General features: G+C 44.5%; 1 protein-coding gene across 1 annotated transcript in view; it reads left to right on the forward strand.

Moving 5' to 3' along the window:
- The window catches only part of LOC139368220 (zinc finger protein 385C-like), a 130,926-nt gene extending 116,793 nt beyond the window's left edge, over positions 1 to 14,133 (forward strand). The window contains exons 5-12 of the mRNA XM_071106880.1: positions 595 to 702; positions 2,824 to 3,010; positions 8,445 to 8,676; positions 8,707 to 8,813; positions 8,971 to 9,173; positions 9,423 to 9,521; positions 9,653 to 9,745; positions 12,986 to 14,133. Coding sequence (XP_070962981.1) covers positions 595 to 702; positions 2,824 to 3,010; positions 8,445 to 8,676; positions 8,707 to 8,813; positions 8,971 to 9,173; positions 9,423 to 9,521; positions 9,653 to 9,745; positions 12,986 to 13,222 — 1,266 coding nt within the window. The 3' untranslated portion in view covers positions 13,223 to 14,133. The remainder of the gene's footprint in view (positions 1 to 594; positions 703 to 2,823; positions 3,011 to 8,444; positions 8,677 to 8,706; positions 8,814 to 8,970; positions 9,174 to 9,422; positions 9,522 to 9,652; positions 9,746 to 12,985) is intronic.
- Positions 14,134 to 15,291: the final 1,158 nt, after the last annotated feature.

The following is a 15,291-nucleotide window of genomic DNA, read 5'->3' on the forward strand; positions in this document are numbered from 1 at the left end:
AAGTGCAGGCGGAAGTGACATCACACCACTCAAATATGGAGAAGCTGCACATGGCGAGATCCACGATTGACTGTTAGTTTTTCTATTTGATGGCCTCATACAGGGATGCTCAACTACAGTCCTGGAGGGCAGCAGTGTTGGCTGGCTGTCTTCTTATGTCCTTGCCTCATAATATCAGACCAAATCATTTTGTTCAGAAATCTCTTGACAATCAAGAAATCAGCAGGGCCCTCAAGGACTGGCGTTGTGCAATCCTTCCTGACCTTAGTTGTAGGGTTGCAGGATTTTCCTCCATACCTGATTCTACTAATCAGGTGCTCCTCAAGACCTTGATTAGGGTCGTGTTCATTAGGCCACAAACGGAATCAAACAGACTGAAACAGGGAATACCTGGACTCATTTTCCCTTTCCGTTGCGAAGCTTTCTAAAAGTTTTCCGTTGTGTGCCCTGATGAACATGAGCCAGGTATTTTAGAGCAAAGGCCTACAGGAGAATAGCTCCCCAGGAGGGTTAGTTGACCGCCCATGTAATAGTTAGACACCACTTAATCTGAGTAATGTTTGTGTTTAGTCTGGCTTGTTTTGTGTGCGACAGATGGACCCGGTTCAGAAGGCGGTTATCAACCACACGTTCGGTGTTGCACCGCCTAAGAGGAAACAGATCATCTCCTGCAACATCTGTCACCTCCGCTTCAACTCCACCGTAAGTCAGTCAACTCCGTTGCCACAATACTACAGGCTGAAGCTATCCTCCTCTCTTGTCGTTCATCACTCTGACGGTGTATGTGTGCATGTGTGCTCCTGTTCCTCTATCTCTGTGAAAGTGGTGAGTGTTGTGTTGTGTTGTTGTTGTTGTCGCTGAGCCTCTCTCCACCTATTAGCCAGAAAAAGCATTAAACCCAGACACCCTCTCTCTGCTGGCATTCAAATCCCCACATAGAAGAACCATCACAGTCCACACACACAAAAACGGACACTCACACTCATTGAGCACACAGAGACACATGAACACAGAGGGAATGCTCAATACATCTGTAGACTGCTCCGTTCATGAGAACTAATTACATTTTTGGGGCTCAAGCTATGCTTGTCAATTAATTGAAGAACTGCTTGACGGGGCTGTGATGTATTGTATACAGTATATACAGTGCATTTGGAAAGAATTCAGACCCCTTGACTTTTTCCACATTTTGTTACGTTACAGCCTTATTCTAAAATTGATTAAATATTTTTTCCCCTCATCAATCCACACACAATACCCCATAATGACAAAGGGAAAACAGGTTTTTAGATTTTTTTGAAAATTCATAAACATGTGAAAAACAGTAATACCTTGAATACATAAGTATTCAGACCCTTTGCTATGAGACTCGAAATTGAGCTCAGGTGCATCTTGTTTCCATTGATCATGCTTGAGATTTTTCTACAACTTGATTGAAGTCCAGGTGTGATAAATTCAATTGATTGGACATTATTTGGAAAGGCACACATTTGTCTATATAAGGTCCCACAGTTGACAGTGCATGTTAGAGCAAAAACCAACCCACGAGATCGAAGGAATTGTCTGTAGAGCTCCAAGATGGGATTGTGTCGAGGCACAGATCTGGGGAAGTTTACCAAAACATTTCTGCAGCATTGAAGGTCCCCAAGAACACAGTGGTCTCCATCATTGAATGGAAGAAGTTTGGATCCACCAAGACTCTTCCTAGAGCTGGCCGCCTGGCCAAACTCAGCAATCAGGGAGAAGTGCCTTAGTCACTCAGACAGAGCTCCAGAGTTCATCTGTAGAGATGGGAGAAACTTCCAGAAGGACAACCATCTCTGCAGCACTCCACCAATCAGGCTTTTATGGTAGAGTGACAAGATGGAAGCCACTCCTCAATAAAAGGCACATGACAGCCTGCTTGGGGTTTGCCAAAGGCACCTAAGGACTCTCAGACCATAAGAAACAAGATTCTCTGGTCTGATAAAACCAAGATTGAACTCTTTGGCCTGAATACTAATCGTCACTTCTGGAGGAAACCAGGCACCATCCCTACGGTGAAGCATGGTGGTGGCAGCAGCATCATGCTGTGGGGATATTTTTCAGCGGCAGGGACGTGGGGACTGGTCAGGAACGTGGGTAAGATAAACGGAGCAAAGTACAGAGATCCTTAATGAAAACCTGCTCCAGAGCACTCAGGACCTCAGACTGGGGCGATGGTTCACCTTCCAACAGGACAACGACCTTAAGCACACAGCCAAGACAACGCTTCGGGACAAGTCTCTGAATGTCCTTGAGTGGCCCAGCCAGCCTGACTTGAACCTGATTGAACATCTCTGGAGAGCAGGGATGCTCCGCATCCAACCTGACAGAGCTTGAGAGGATCTACAGAGAAGAATCGGAGAAACTCCCCAAATACAGGTGTGCCAAGCTTGTAGCGTCATACCCAAGAAGACTCGAGGCTGTTATCGCAGCCAAAGGTGCTTCAACAAAGTACTGAGTAAAGGGTCTGAATACTTATGTAAATGTATTATTTCAGTTTTTAATTTCTTTATACATTTTCAATAATTAAAAAAAAACTGTTTTTGCCTCATTATGGGGTATTTTGTGTAGATTGAAAAAAACAAATTAATAAGGCTGTAATGTATCAAAATGTGGAAAAAGTCCAGAGGTCTGAATACTTTCCGAATGCACTGTATGAACTGTGTAACTAGTTACCAAGTTTTTTGCCAAAATCTTTCCCCTTTCCTAATTTCTTGTCATTTTTGGTTTCTGTTCTGATGCTGAGATCCAGGGATCTCTTCTCCTCTCATACTGTTTATTTGTCTCCTCCATGACCAGAACCAGGCTGAGGCTCACTACAAGGGCCACAAACACGCACGCAAGCTGAAATCCATGGACGCCCAGAGGAACCGTCAGAGGGGCCAGGGCTCCATGGCAGGGAGGGAGAGAGACAGAGACAGGGGGAAGACTGGAGTGGCAAAGTCCCTACCAGCACTGATGGACCCCAGCCTCACAGAAGGAACAGGTAAAATACCAGGTCTGGAAAAAAAGCTCCCCTCTCGCCTTCCTTTGAAGTAAGGATTGAGATCTGATTGTGATCAGCAATTAGGATTCATGTTAGATCATTGATCATAGCAAGGAACGTGCATGCGGAGGATGTCGTTTTGACATGTAGGAGCGGAGCTGTTGTTGTAAGCTATCCTGGAATTCACAGTGATTATGGTTCTGTTTCACGATTGTTTCAATTCACTGAATAAGAGTAGATTCCAGGCTTATTGTAACCTTGTTTTCTGTCCGCAAAACACAGCACAGAAACAGCACAGAAACTTGCCCATAATAACCATTTTAGGTTGACAAGACAGCTACTCTTAATCCAAGTTTGGAATGCTACTGCTAGGGATTGCGTTGCATACAATGCATTTTCATGACAGTTGTGTCGAAACCGCTTTAAAGATCACAGATTTCTCACAGACATCGTAAAAAGCTAAGTTACGGTAGGAGATCATTCCTGCTATAAATATTTTTTAGCATTTTAGTGCTATTTTGTGGACAGAAAATGTTGCCCATACCGTTTACCGATCAAAACAGTATCTTTGTCTTCCTGTTATTTTGTCTCTTTGTCTTGTCGTTTGTCAATCCATTTTTCTCATCTGAAAATAGCCCCATCTCCTGTCGCTCCTTCCTTCGCCGTATTTACTAGACTCATCTTCGTTTTCTATTGATTCTCTCCATACTTCGTTCACCATAATTCAATTCCATTTAATGACATAATGATAGAGCCTTTATATCCAGGGTAACCATGGCAATTGATTAATGGAGAGAAAGGGAGAGAGAAAAAACAGAGAGAGAGAAAGGGACAGTGAGGGAGAAAGGGAGAAAGAGTGAGAGAAAGGTAAGAGATTATTGATTTATAACTAACAGTCTCGTATATTCCTGTCTTTGACCATCGTTGTTATATGTTTACTTTGACAATGTACAGTGCGTTCAGAAAGTATTCACAGCCCTTGACTTTTCCAAATTGTATTGTTTTACAGCCTGAATTTAAAATGGATTCGATTGAGATTGTTTTTGTCACTGACCTACAGACAATACCCAATAATATCAAATAATTATGTTTTTCTAAATTTTGACAAACTAATTCAAAATGAAAAGTTGAAATGTCTTGAGTCAATAAGTATTCAACCCTTTATTATGGCAAGACTGAATAAGTTCAGGAATAAAAATTGGTCATATAATAAGTTGCATGGACTCACTCTGTGTGCAATAATAGTGTTTAACATTATCTTTGAATGACTACCTCATCTCTGTACCCCACACATACAATTATCTGTAAGGTCCCTCAGTTGAACAGTGAATTTCAAACACGGATTCAACCACAAAGGCCAGGGAGGTTTTCCAATGCCTCGCAAAGAAGGGCACCTATTGGTAGATAGGTTTTTAAAAAAGCAGACATTGAATATCCCTTTGAGCATGGTGAAGTTATTAATTACACTTTGGATGGTGTATCAATACACCCAAACACTACAAAGATACAGGTGTCCTTCCTAACTCAGTTGCCGGAGAGGAAGGAAACTACTCAGGGATTTCACTGTGAGGCCAATGGTGACCGTAAAACAGTTACAAAGTTTAAAGGTTGTGATATGAGAAAACTGAGAATGGGTCAACAATAGTGTAGTTACTCCACAATAGTAACCTATTTGACAGAGTGAAAAGAAGGACTCCTGTACAGAATACAAATATTCCAATACATGCATCTTGTTTGCAGTAAGACACTAAAGTAATACTGTAACAAAGCAATTCATTTTTTAACTGAATACAAAGTGTTATGTTTGGGGCAAATCCAATACAACAGATTACTGGGTAGCACTCTCCATATTTTCAAGCATAGTGGTGGCTGCATCATGTTATGGGTATGCTTGTAATTGTTAAGGACTGGGGAGTTTTTCATAATAAAAAATAAACGGAATGGAGCTAAGCACAGGCAAAATCCTAGAGGAAGACCTGGTTCAGTCTGCTTTCCACCAAACACTGGGAGATTAATTCAAATTTCAGCAGGACAATAACCTACATATGTGGCAGCTCCCTTATGAATGATGAGGATTTTCATAGGGCAAATGGATGGTCCCTTACTAGACGTCCGCGGGTGCTATTAAAATAGGCTGACGGCCCCAGGTCGCCCCCCAAAGGCCTTGTCTTCCGGGAAGTAAAACAAATAACTTTACAGGACACTCTGTCACGCCCTGACCATAGAGAGCCCTTTGTTCTCTATGGTGTAGTAGGTCAGGACGTGACCTGGGGGTGATCTAGTATATCTATTTCTATGTTGGTGCTAATGTGGTTCCCAATTAGAGGCAGCTGTTTATCTTTGCATCTGATTGGGGATCATATTTAGGTAGCTATTTCCCCACCTGTGTTTTGTGGGATATTGATTGTTTTTATTTGTTTATTTATTTCACCTTTATTTAACCAGGTAGGCAAGTTGAGAACAAGTTCTCATTTACAATTGCGACCTGGCCAAGATAAAGCAAAGCAGTTTGACACATACAACAACACAGAATTACACATGGAGTAAAACAAACATACAGTAGAAAAATAAGTCTATATACAATGTGAGCAAATGAGGTGACATAAGGGAGGTAAAGGCAACAAAAAAAGGCCATGGTGACAAAGTAAATACAATATAGCAAGTAAAAAACTGGAATGGTAGATTTGCAGTGAATGAATGTGCAAGGTAGAGATAGAAATAATGGGGTGCAAAGGAGCAAAATAAATAAATACAGTAGGGGGAGAGGTAGTTGTTTGGGCTAAATTATATATGGGCTATGCTGCTCTGACAGCTGGTGCTTAAAGCTAGTGAGGGAGATGTGTTTCCAGTTTCAGAGATTTTTGTAGTTCGTTCCAGTCATTGGCAGCAGAGAACTGAAAGGAGAGGCGGCCAAAGGAAGAATTGGTTTTGGGGGTGACCAGAGAGATATACCTGCGGAGCGCGTGCTACAGGTGGGTGCTGCTATGGTGACCAGCGAGCTGAGATAAGGGGGAACTTTACCTAGCAGGGTCTTGTAGATGACCTGGAGCCAGTGGGTTTGGCGACGAGTATGAAGCGAGGGCCAGCCAACGAGAGCGTACAGGTCGCAGTGGTGGGTAGTACTGTATATGGGGCTTTGGTGACAAAACGGATGGCACTGTGATAGACTGCATCCAATTTATTGAGTAGGGTATTGGAGGCTATTTTGTAAATGACATCGCCGAAGTTGAGGATCGGTAGGATGGTCAGTTTTACAAGGGTATGTTGGCAGCATGAGTGAAGGATGCTTTGTTGCGAAATAGGAAGCCAATTCTAGATTTAACTTTGGATTGGAGATGTTTGATGTGAGCCTGGAAGGAGAGTTTACAGTCTAACCAGACACCTAGGTATTTGTAATTGTCCACATATTCTAAGTCAGAACCGTCCAGAGTAGTGATGTTGGACAGGTGGGCAGGTGCAGGCAGCGATCGTTTGAAGAGCATGCATTTAGTTTTACTTGTATTTAAGAGGAATTGGAGGCCACGGGAGGAGAGTTGTATGGCATTGAAGCTCGGCTGGAGGGTTGTTAACACAGTGCCCAAAGAAGGGCCAGAAGTATACAGAATGGTGTCGTCTGCGTAGAGGTGGATCAGAGACTCACCAGTAGCAAGAGCGACATCATTGATGTATACAAAGAAGAGAGTCGGTCCAAGAATTGAACCTTGTGGCACCCCCATAGAGACTGCCAGAGGCCCGGACAACAGGCTCTCCGATTTGACACACTGAACTCTATCAGAGAAGTAGTTGGTGAACCAGGCGAGGCAATCATTTGAGAAACCAAGGCTATTGAGTCTGCCAATTAGGATGTGGTGATTGACAGAGTCGAAAGCCTTGGCCAGGTCAATGAATACGGCTGCACGGTATTGTTTCTTATCGATGGCGGTTAAGATATCATTTAGGACCTTGAGCGTGCCTTGTCCATTGCTGTTCTGGTTAGTGTTAATTGGCTTATTTCACTGTAGAGCCTCTAGCCCTGCTCATTATACATTATCCAACCTTTCTGTTCCACCACCCACACATGCGATGACATCACCTGGTTTCAATGATGTTTCTAGAGAAAATATCTCTCTCATCACTCAATACCTAGGTTTACCTCCACTGTATTCACATCCTACCATACCTTTGTCTGTACATTATACCTTGAAGCTATTTTATCGCCCCCAGAAACCTCCTTTTACTCTCTGTTCCAGACGTTCTAGACGACCAATTCTCATAGCTTTTAGCCGTACCCTTATCCTCCTCTGTTCCTCTGGTGATGTAGAGGTTAATCCAGGCCCTGCAGTGCCTAGTTCCACTCCTACTCCCCAGGTGCTCTCATTTGTTGACTTCTGTAACCGTAGAAGCCTTGGTTTTATGCATGTTAACATTAGAAGCCTCCTCCCTAAGTTTGTTTTATTTACTGCTTTAGCACACTGCCAATCCGGATGTCCTAGCCGTGTCTGAATCCTGGCTTAGGAAGTCCACCAAAACAGACAGACCATCCTACCGATCCTCGGGGTAATGCCCCGCCTTATCTCAGCTCACTGGTCACCATAGCAGCACCTGCCAGTAGCACATGCTCCAGCAGGTATATTTCACTGGTCATCCCCAAAGCCAATTCTTCCTTTGGCCGCCTCTCCTTCTAGTTCTCTGCTGCCAATGACTGGAACGAACTGCAAAAATCACTAAAGCTGGAGACTCTTACCTCCCTCACTAGCTTTGAGCACCAGCTGTCAGAGCAGCTCACAGGTCACTGCACCTGTACATAGCTCATCTGTAAATAGCCCATCCAATCTACCTCATTCCCCTACTGTATTTATTTCTTTATCTTGCTCCTTTGCACCCCAGTATCTTGCACATTCATCTTCTGCACATTCTACCATTCCAGTGTTTAATTGCTATATTGTAATTACTTCGCCACCATGGCATATTTATTGCTGTATATAGATTTTTATACTGTATTATTGATTGTATGTTTTTTTATTCCATGTGTGTTGTTGTATGTGTCGAACTGCTTTGCTTTGTCTTGGCCAGGTCGCAGTTGCAAATGAGAACTTGTTCTCAACTAGCCTACCTGGTTAAATAAAGGTTAAATAAAAAAATACCAGTGATGAGCAATGCTCTCAGTAAACAGAATCTACATCTGCCAGTGTTTTTAATTGAATCCAGCTCTCACCTGAATCCACTGTCTTACGCTGCCTGATATAGTTGCCAAGTGAATGCTGGCCTTTCTCCCCCCATGTAGCCCTAACCCCATTGTCTTACGTCAGATAGAGACTAGAGTCAGGTGAGGGACTAATGCTGTGTAAGACTGAAGCCACCTGTCAGAAGACAATTTAACCCCAATCCCTGTTTGTATGTGAATACCACATGTACGATAACTCTTACACAGCAACTTCTCTCTCTCTCTCCCCAGGCCTGCTCTCGTCTCACCAGCCCCCCACCAGACCGAAGCTAGATGACACCCTCCAGGGGGTCTCCCCCACCCCTATGCCTGTCTCGGAGACCTCTTCCCTGGACGCCTTGGCCCTCCTCTCCCCCCACATCTCCCCTGCTGTCTACCAGCTCTCCGAGCTCACGTCAGATGGTAGCCCTATGGAGGGCCCCAGCCCGACCCCAGACTCCAACCCGTCACTGGAGGGCCAGGGGGAGTCCCCAGGGGCACCAGGAGGGGAAGAGGAGACCAGGCAGGGCAAAAAGAGCCCCCCTGCCAAGCAGCACCTCCACTGTCCCATGTGCAAAATCACAGTCAACTCCTCATCCCAGCTAGAAGCCCACTATAGCGGTATGCACTGCAATATGTCTATATGGCTACTCGCACTGCATTTGCTATTGAGTGATAAGTAGATACTATTTAAATGCTGGCCTATGATTCTGATTAAATACATTTTTTTACTGATAAATTAATCAATAGCTATGTGGTCGTGTCTGTGCCTTTCAAGGCTCCAAACACAAGCAGATGCTGGAGGGCCAGGTGGGTGCTCAGGCGCGACGCCGAGGCAAGGTAATGTCATTGCTTAGGCCGACATGCAGGAGCAAGCAGGCAATAAGCAGCAAGGCCAGGGTGGGCGTGGCCCTGGCTAGCCAACCGTTCCACTGCGAGATGTGCGAGGTGTCCGTCAACTCGGAGACGCAGCTCAAACAGGTGTGTGTGTTTGTGAGTGTTTCTGAGTGTGTGTAGTACAGCCTCAAAATATATATGCCATGCAGTTAGTTCTTGCATTTGGAGCTGCCTATGAATTTGAGAGGGGTTACATTTCCCTAGCCCCATCCCTCAGCTGTAGACCAATACAAGTGGGATTTTTGATTATATTTCGAATGAATCCCAGAATGTAGCTTTTAAGGGATGTTTCTCTCAGTATGAAACCTAACATGCTTTGCTTTTGTCCCTCAGCACATGAGCAGCAGAAGACACAAAGACCGGTTGTCAGGAAAGCCCCAGAAACCGAAGTTCAGCCCTTATACTAAGAGCCAGCCAAACCCTGTTTTAGCGGTGATTGTCTGTCCAACACACACACACACACATCACACCAACTACCCCTCCTGTTCTGCCCATTCATTCCCACACAGCCAGCGTTCTTATTTTGTCACCCCCTTTCCCCCGTTCTTGTGTCCTCTCTGCAGAGCGTGAGATGGAGTGGTTTCCCGTTTGGGGGGGTGACCTCGGCCATAGGGAAACTGGCCAGCCACTGCCACCTCAGCACTTACAGCCCTCAGGTGGATGTTTTGTGAATGTATTTTTAGCAACCAGAGACAGATGTCTTTATCTGGTTGACTGGATGTTTTACCAGATAATCAAACTATGACATCAGATGTCTTTACCTGCATGTAACAGAGACCAGTTGGTTGTATTTGAGTTATATCCGGTCTTCTAACCCAGAAAACCAGTTTAAAGGCAGGAAATAACGTCAGGGATTTTACCTGCTTAGGAAGAGTAAGAACCTGAATTTGAATTGGGCAATTGTCTTAGGTGGCTCTGGTCACATAAACGACAAACACACATTTACTCACATTCCTAAACTGTCTCTGTCCCATTGTCTATCTATGGGGTTAATGAACTGAGCACTATAGCGTGCTGCTGCTATGTCGGATAGCTGACAAAGGGCCATGTTTGGGAATAGGCATGGTCACGTTCTTTCACAGTTCACTCACTACAAAAATAACTGCTTGAAAGTTGGTGAGGCCAAATATACTGGCAGGCACAAGAAGGTCTCTCACACATGTAAACATAGCCTCACACACACACAAACATTGTCACATAACCACAACACACACAAGTACATGCTCGCACACCAACACATACACACACACGCCACACACACACACACACACACACACACACACACACACACACACACAGACAGACAAAGACAGAGGGCCGCACAGGATTTGTGTTTGGCCAGCTGCTGGGTAGAGGCAGTGTCTCAGGCCATGGTCACAATCTTGTCTGGGATATTTAAGGCCAGTTCGTGAGGTTGCCAACAATCCACACTGGCTTCACACAAATTGATGGTGATGGATATTCACTTTCATGTTTCATTCACCCTCACTCTGACGTTAATGTTGTGGTTAGCTGAATGCATACAGGCCTGATCTAGAGTATAACTTTTTGGATACAATTTTATGGGCTTGAAGAGAGAGAGCATTGTTAGACTGACTCTGACATGGGACACCATGTGAACATAATTTCTGGGCGAACAATAGCTATGTTTCCATCCATTTGGCGACAGATTATTATGGGAATATTCTAAAATACGGATAAAGAAAATATTCCCACCAGTGGTGTGTTTCCACCAAACTGGCTTCCACCAGTGCGTGATGAGGTAATGCACACAACAGTTGACTTTTCACTTAAGTTTTTATGTTCCAAATACAAAATGTAAGTTCAATGTGTTTCCCGTTGCATTTTCAACTATATTGTCGCTAAAACGGTTGCGTTAAATAGCAACTATGCCGACTCTGGTCTTGACACGTCCGCTCTAGGCAACAGCTGGCAGATACAGTGCGGTTGGCTAGTCTACATGATGCGATTATTATGGATTAGAGCAAGAATATTTGTATTTGTCAAACGGCAGGCAAGCATCGATCATCATGTCACCAGAATAAGACCCTCGATATTTATTGGAAAGGAGCATCAAGATCACCATGCACTTTCACCACCCTGTGAAGTTCATCTGAACTTTTTTCATCAGTAGCCTAATAAACTGCATCGTTTCCTGAGTCATAGCGGGAAGACCACACACCATATCATCGCAAGACTCCCAAGTTTACTTCGATATGAAGGTTATTATATAAATATTTGGCGATGAAGGCATTTCCACTGCTGTTTCTCGCATAAATAATTTGACCGACAAAAAAAGATCCCACCATGTCGAACGAACAAATGATCTGTCGACATTTATAAAATTGTACCGAAACTGTTTCCATCACAGCTGGTACCACAGAGCTTGAGTTGGCCGGTATTCAATCAATTGCAGATAGTGGGTTTTCCAAATATTGCTTTGAGAAGTTGAATTTGCACAACTGTATGTCCTGGATGGAGGGAGTTATGGAAAATCCATAACTATCAGGAAATTATTGAATACCAGACCAGGGTCAGCCACGCAATCTCCATAGACAAACAATGGCAGTAGAATGACCTTACTGAAGAGCTCAGTGACTTTCAACGTGGAACCGTCATAGGATGCCACCTTTCCGACAAGTCAGACCATCACATTTGTCTGCCCTGCTAGAGCTGCTCCTGTCAACAGTAAGTGCTGCTATTGTGAAGTGGAAATGTTAGGCCACACAAGCTCACAGAACAGGACCGCCGAGTGCTGAAGTGCATGACGCGTAAGAATGGTCTGTCCTCTGTTGCAACACTCACTACCGAGTTCCAAACTGCCTCTGGAAGCAACGTCAGCACAAGAACTGTTCGTCAGGGAGCTTCATGAAATGGGTTTCTATGTCCGAGCAGCAGCACACAAGCCTAAGATCACCATGCACAATGCCAAGCATCGGCTGGAGCGATGTAAAGCTCGCCGCCATTGGACTCTAGAGCAGTGGAAATGCGTTCTCTGGAGCGATGAATCACGCTTCACCATCTGGCAGTCCGACGGACGAATCTGGGTTTGGTGAATGCCAGGAGAACGCTACCTGCCTCAATGCATAGAGCCAACTGTGATGTTTGGTGGAGAAGCTATAAGGGTCTGGGGCTGTTTTTCATGTTTCGGGCTAGGCCCCTTAGTTCCAGTGAAGGGAAATGGTAACGCTACAGCATATGAGATTCTAGACGATTCTGTCCATACTGAAATGGTTTGTCGAGATCGGTTTGGAATAACTTGACTGGCCTGCACAGATCCCTGACCTCAACCCCATTGAACACCTTTGAAATTAATTGGATGCCGACTGCGAGCTAGGCCTAATCGCCCAACATCAGTGCCCGACCTCACTAATGCTCTTGTGACTGAATGGAAGTAAGTCCCCGCAGCAATGTTCCAACATTTAGTAGAAACCATTGCCAGAAGAGTGGAGGCTGTTATAGCAGAAAAGGGGGGACTAACTCCGTATTAATGCCCATGATTTTGGAATGAGATGTTCGACGAGCAGGTGTCCACATACTTTTGGTAAGGTAGTGTATGTCTAATACCTGTGCCGAGGTTGATGTACACATGTTTGCCGGTACAATTGAACCAATATAATAGTACCAAAAGTATAAACTCCATGCTAAATCAAGCACACCTCAAAGAGGTATTTGACCCTGGGTTGTGTTCATTAAGCACCAAATGGAGGAACACAGACGGAAACTGGCTGGGACTACTATGACTTGCCCAATAAAAAATGCAAATTTTTGTTTTCCATTGCAAATAGTTTCAAAACTTTTTTTGTTGCGTGCGCTAATGAACTTGACCTGCATGCAAGTTTGTTGAATAGCTGCTGCAGACTCATACTAAAAACCCTATGGTTCCTCTCTTCCAGACCAAACTGGCCCTGCAGAAGCAGCTGTCCAAGGCCCTGTCGGCAGGTTTCCTGGCCAGCCGCATGAACCCGGCCACCCTTTGCACCATGGCCTCCAATCCTCTGACCCTGCGGTGCCCCCCGGGGCCAGGCCATACACCCCTCATCCAGACCCCCCTGCTCAGCCCCGCGCTCTTCAGGCCCGCCCCGGGGCCCCTGAGGGCCACTCACACGCCCATCATCTTCTCGCCATACTAGCCGAGTTTGGACTAGCCTGGATCAAATTGGCATATATTTACATTTTAGTAGAGCAGACGATCTAGCCCAGCCTTTCTAGATGAAAAATAAGGACCTAAGTGGAGCTACTCTGAGGCCCTGTCCAGAAACAACCCTTTACCCTCCCACCTTGGCAGTTGTGTACAGTACAGTATATCATTTTATGCTGTATAAAATTATTAGATAGGTACTGTATGTAAGCAATATGGTTGGAGCTCCACTTTGACTTCTAATAGGCTAATTTGAATGTTCACCCTATCGCTGAAACCCATCAAATCCTTTCAGATCTTCACAAGTGCACAGAGGTTAAGGGTTGATTTTGTACAGGGCCTAAAATGTTTCTATGCAGCCAATGAGAGCAGAGCAGCGTGCCACCAAGTCCAACATGCAAAACCGCTTACTGGCTACGGTGCTACACACTGGAGAACCAGAGATGGCCGTGGCGTTTCAGCCACAAAATTGTTGCCCCTCTCTCCCGTTGGCTCTCTGACGACTGTCGACTGCATGCTCCAACGTGGTCTGGAGGACCCTCTTTGAAGCCATAGCGATGAACGATCAAGTTGTATTTGTTTTGTGCTATTTATTAGATGACGATAGAGAAGTAGGCCTATATTTATGTCACGTATAGTGTCTGTTGCCGATGTCCCCTCGCTTTAGGATTTTCCAAACAGGGAGTAGGCCTACACTGTCAGATTTCCCTTGTCCAGTATTAGTCCTGCACCTTTTTGTCAAGGATACTGTTTTATTTGTGTTGTGCTTTCAGCTAAGGTACTTTTCAACTAACACTTTCATTGAAACCCGGTATTAAATCCCAAAAGAGCAAACCTAGCTAGGTAGAGCCTCCACTGGCCGCCAATGTATCACTCTCTCTCTCTCTCTCTCTCTCTCTCTCTCTCTCTCTCTCTCTCTCTCTCTCTCTCTCTGTCTGTCTCTCTTGTCTCTGTCTGTCTGTACTTCTGTTTTCTAAAGCCTTGTTGATGTTGGCCAACCTAAATAAAACAGGTTTGGTTTGCTAGGTTGCAGCCGGTATCCACCGCATTCACGGTAAATGCTGCATACTGTATGTCGGCTCAAACAGAAAGGACTTTCAAATGTCAATTCGCTATAACGCGGATCTACCTAAACGGTTTGAATCCTGGCTTTGGTCTGGGAACATGATGCCGAGTCCAAGCAACCACAGACCCATCAGACAACACATTATTAGTAATTCTGTGTGGCTCAGGCAACGGCATGGTCATGTGTTCAATTCTTGCAGGGAACACATACACGTACTAAAGAATGTATGCACTCACTATACTTCAAGTCGCTCTGGATAAATGATGTATACCCTGCTCTCAGAATTTGACAGAGAAAGATACATAAAATGTAGCTGGTCCCAGATCTCTATATGCTTTCAAGATATTCAGAGGAGCTGGCTCAAGCAGATCTGAAGTCAGGTTAACATTGATGGGTATAAGAAGGTATCGATGGGGTAAGGGTTACTCTCTCTCGTGCTCTTTATTTTTCCTCTTTCTCCCTTTCTTCCCTGTGTAAAAAGCAGTACCTGATGGAGAATATTTTACTTCAGGGAAACAAGATTAAAGAGACAGAGAGAAGGGGGAGTGAGAGAGAGAGTGAGAGAGGCCTGCGTTCAAAACACCCATAATCTGGGGCTTATTCAGGAGGGTGCAACGTCACAGAACATTTATAATTTAGCATAGAAGTACAGTACCAGTCAAAAGTTTGGACACACCTACTCATTCAATGGTTTTTCTTTATTTTTAACTATTTTCTACATTGTAGAATGATAGTGAAGACATCAAAACTATGAAATAACATATGGATTCATGTAGCAACCAAAAAAGTGTTAAACAAATTGGCTACTTCAAAGTAGCCACCCTTTGCCTTGATGACAGCTTTGCACACTCTTGACATTCTCTCAGCCAGCTAAACCTGGTTGAGAGTTCCCACAAATGCAGAGCACTTGTTGGCTGCTTTTCCTTCACTCTGCATTCCAACTCATCCCAAACCTTCTCAATTGGGTTGAGGTCGGGTGATTGTGGAGGCCAGGT

The sequence above is a fragment of the Oncorhynchus clarkii genome, chromosome 16 (assembly GCF_045791955.1).
Source record: "Oncorhynchus clarkii lewisi isolate Uvic-CL-2024 chromosome 16, UVic_Ocla_1.0, whole genome shotgun sequence".
Classification (NCBI taxonomy): domain Eukaryota; kingdom Metazoa; phylum Chordata; class Actinopteri; order Salmoniformes; family Salmonidae; genus Oncorhynchus; species Oncorhynchus clarkii.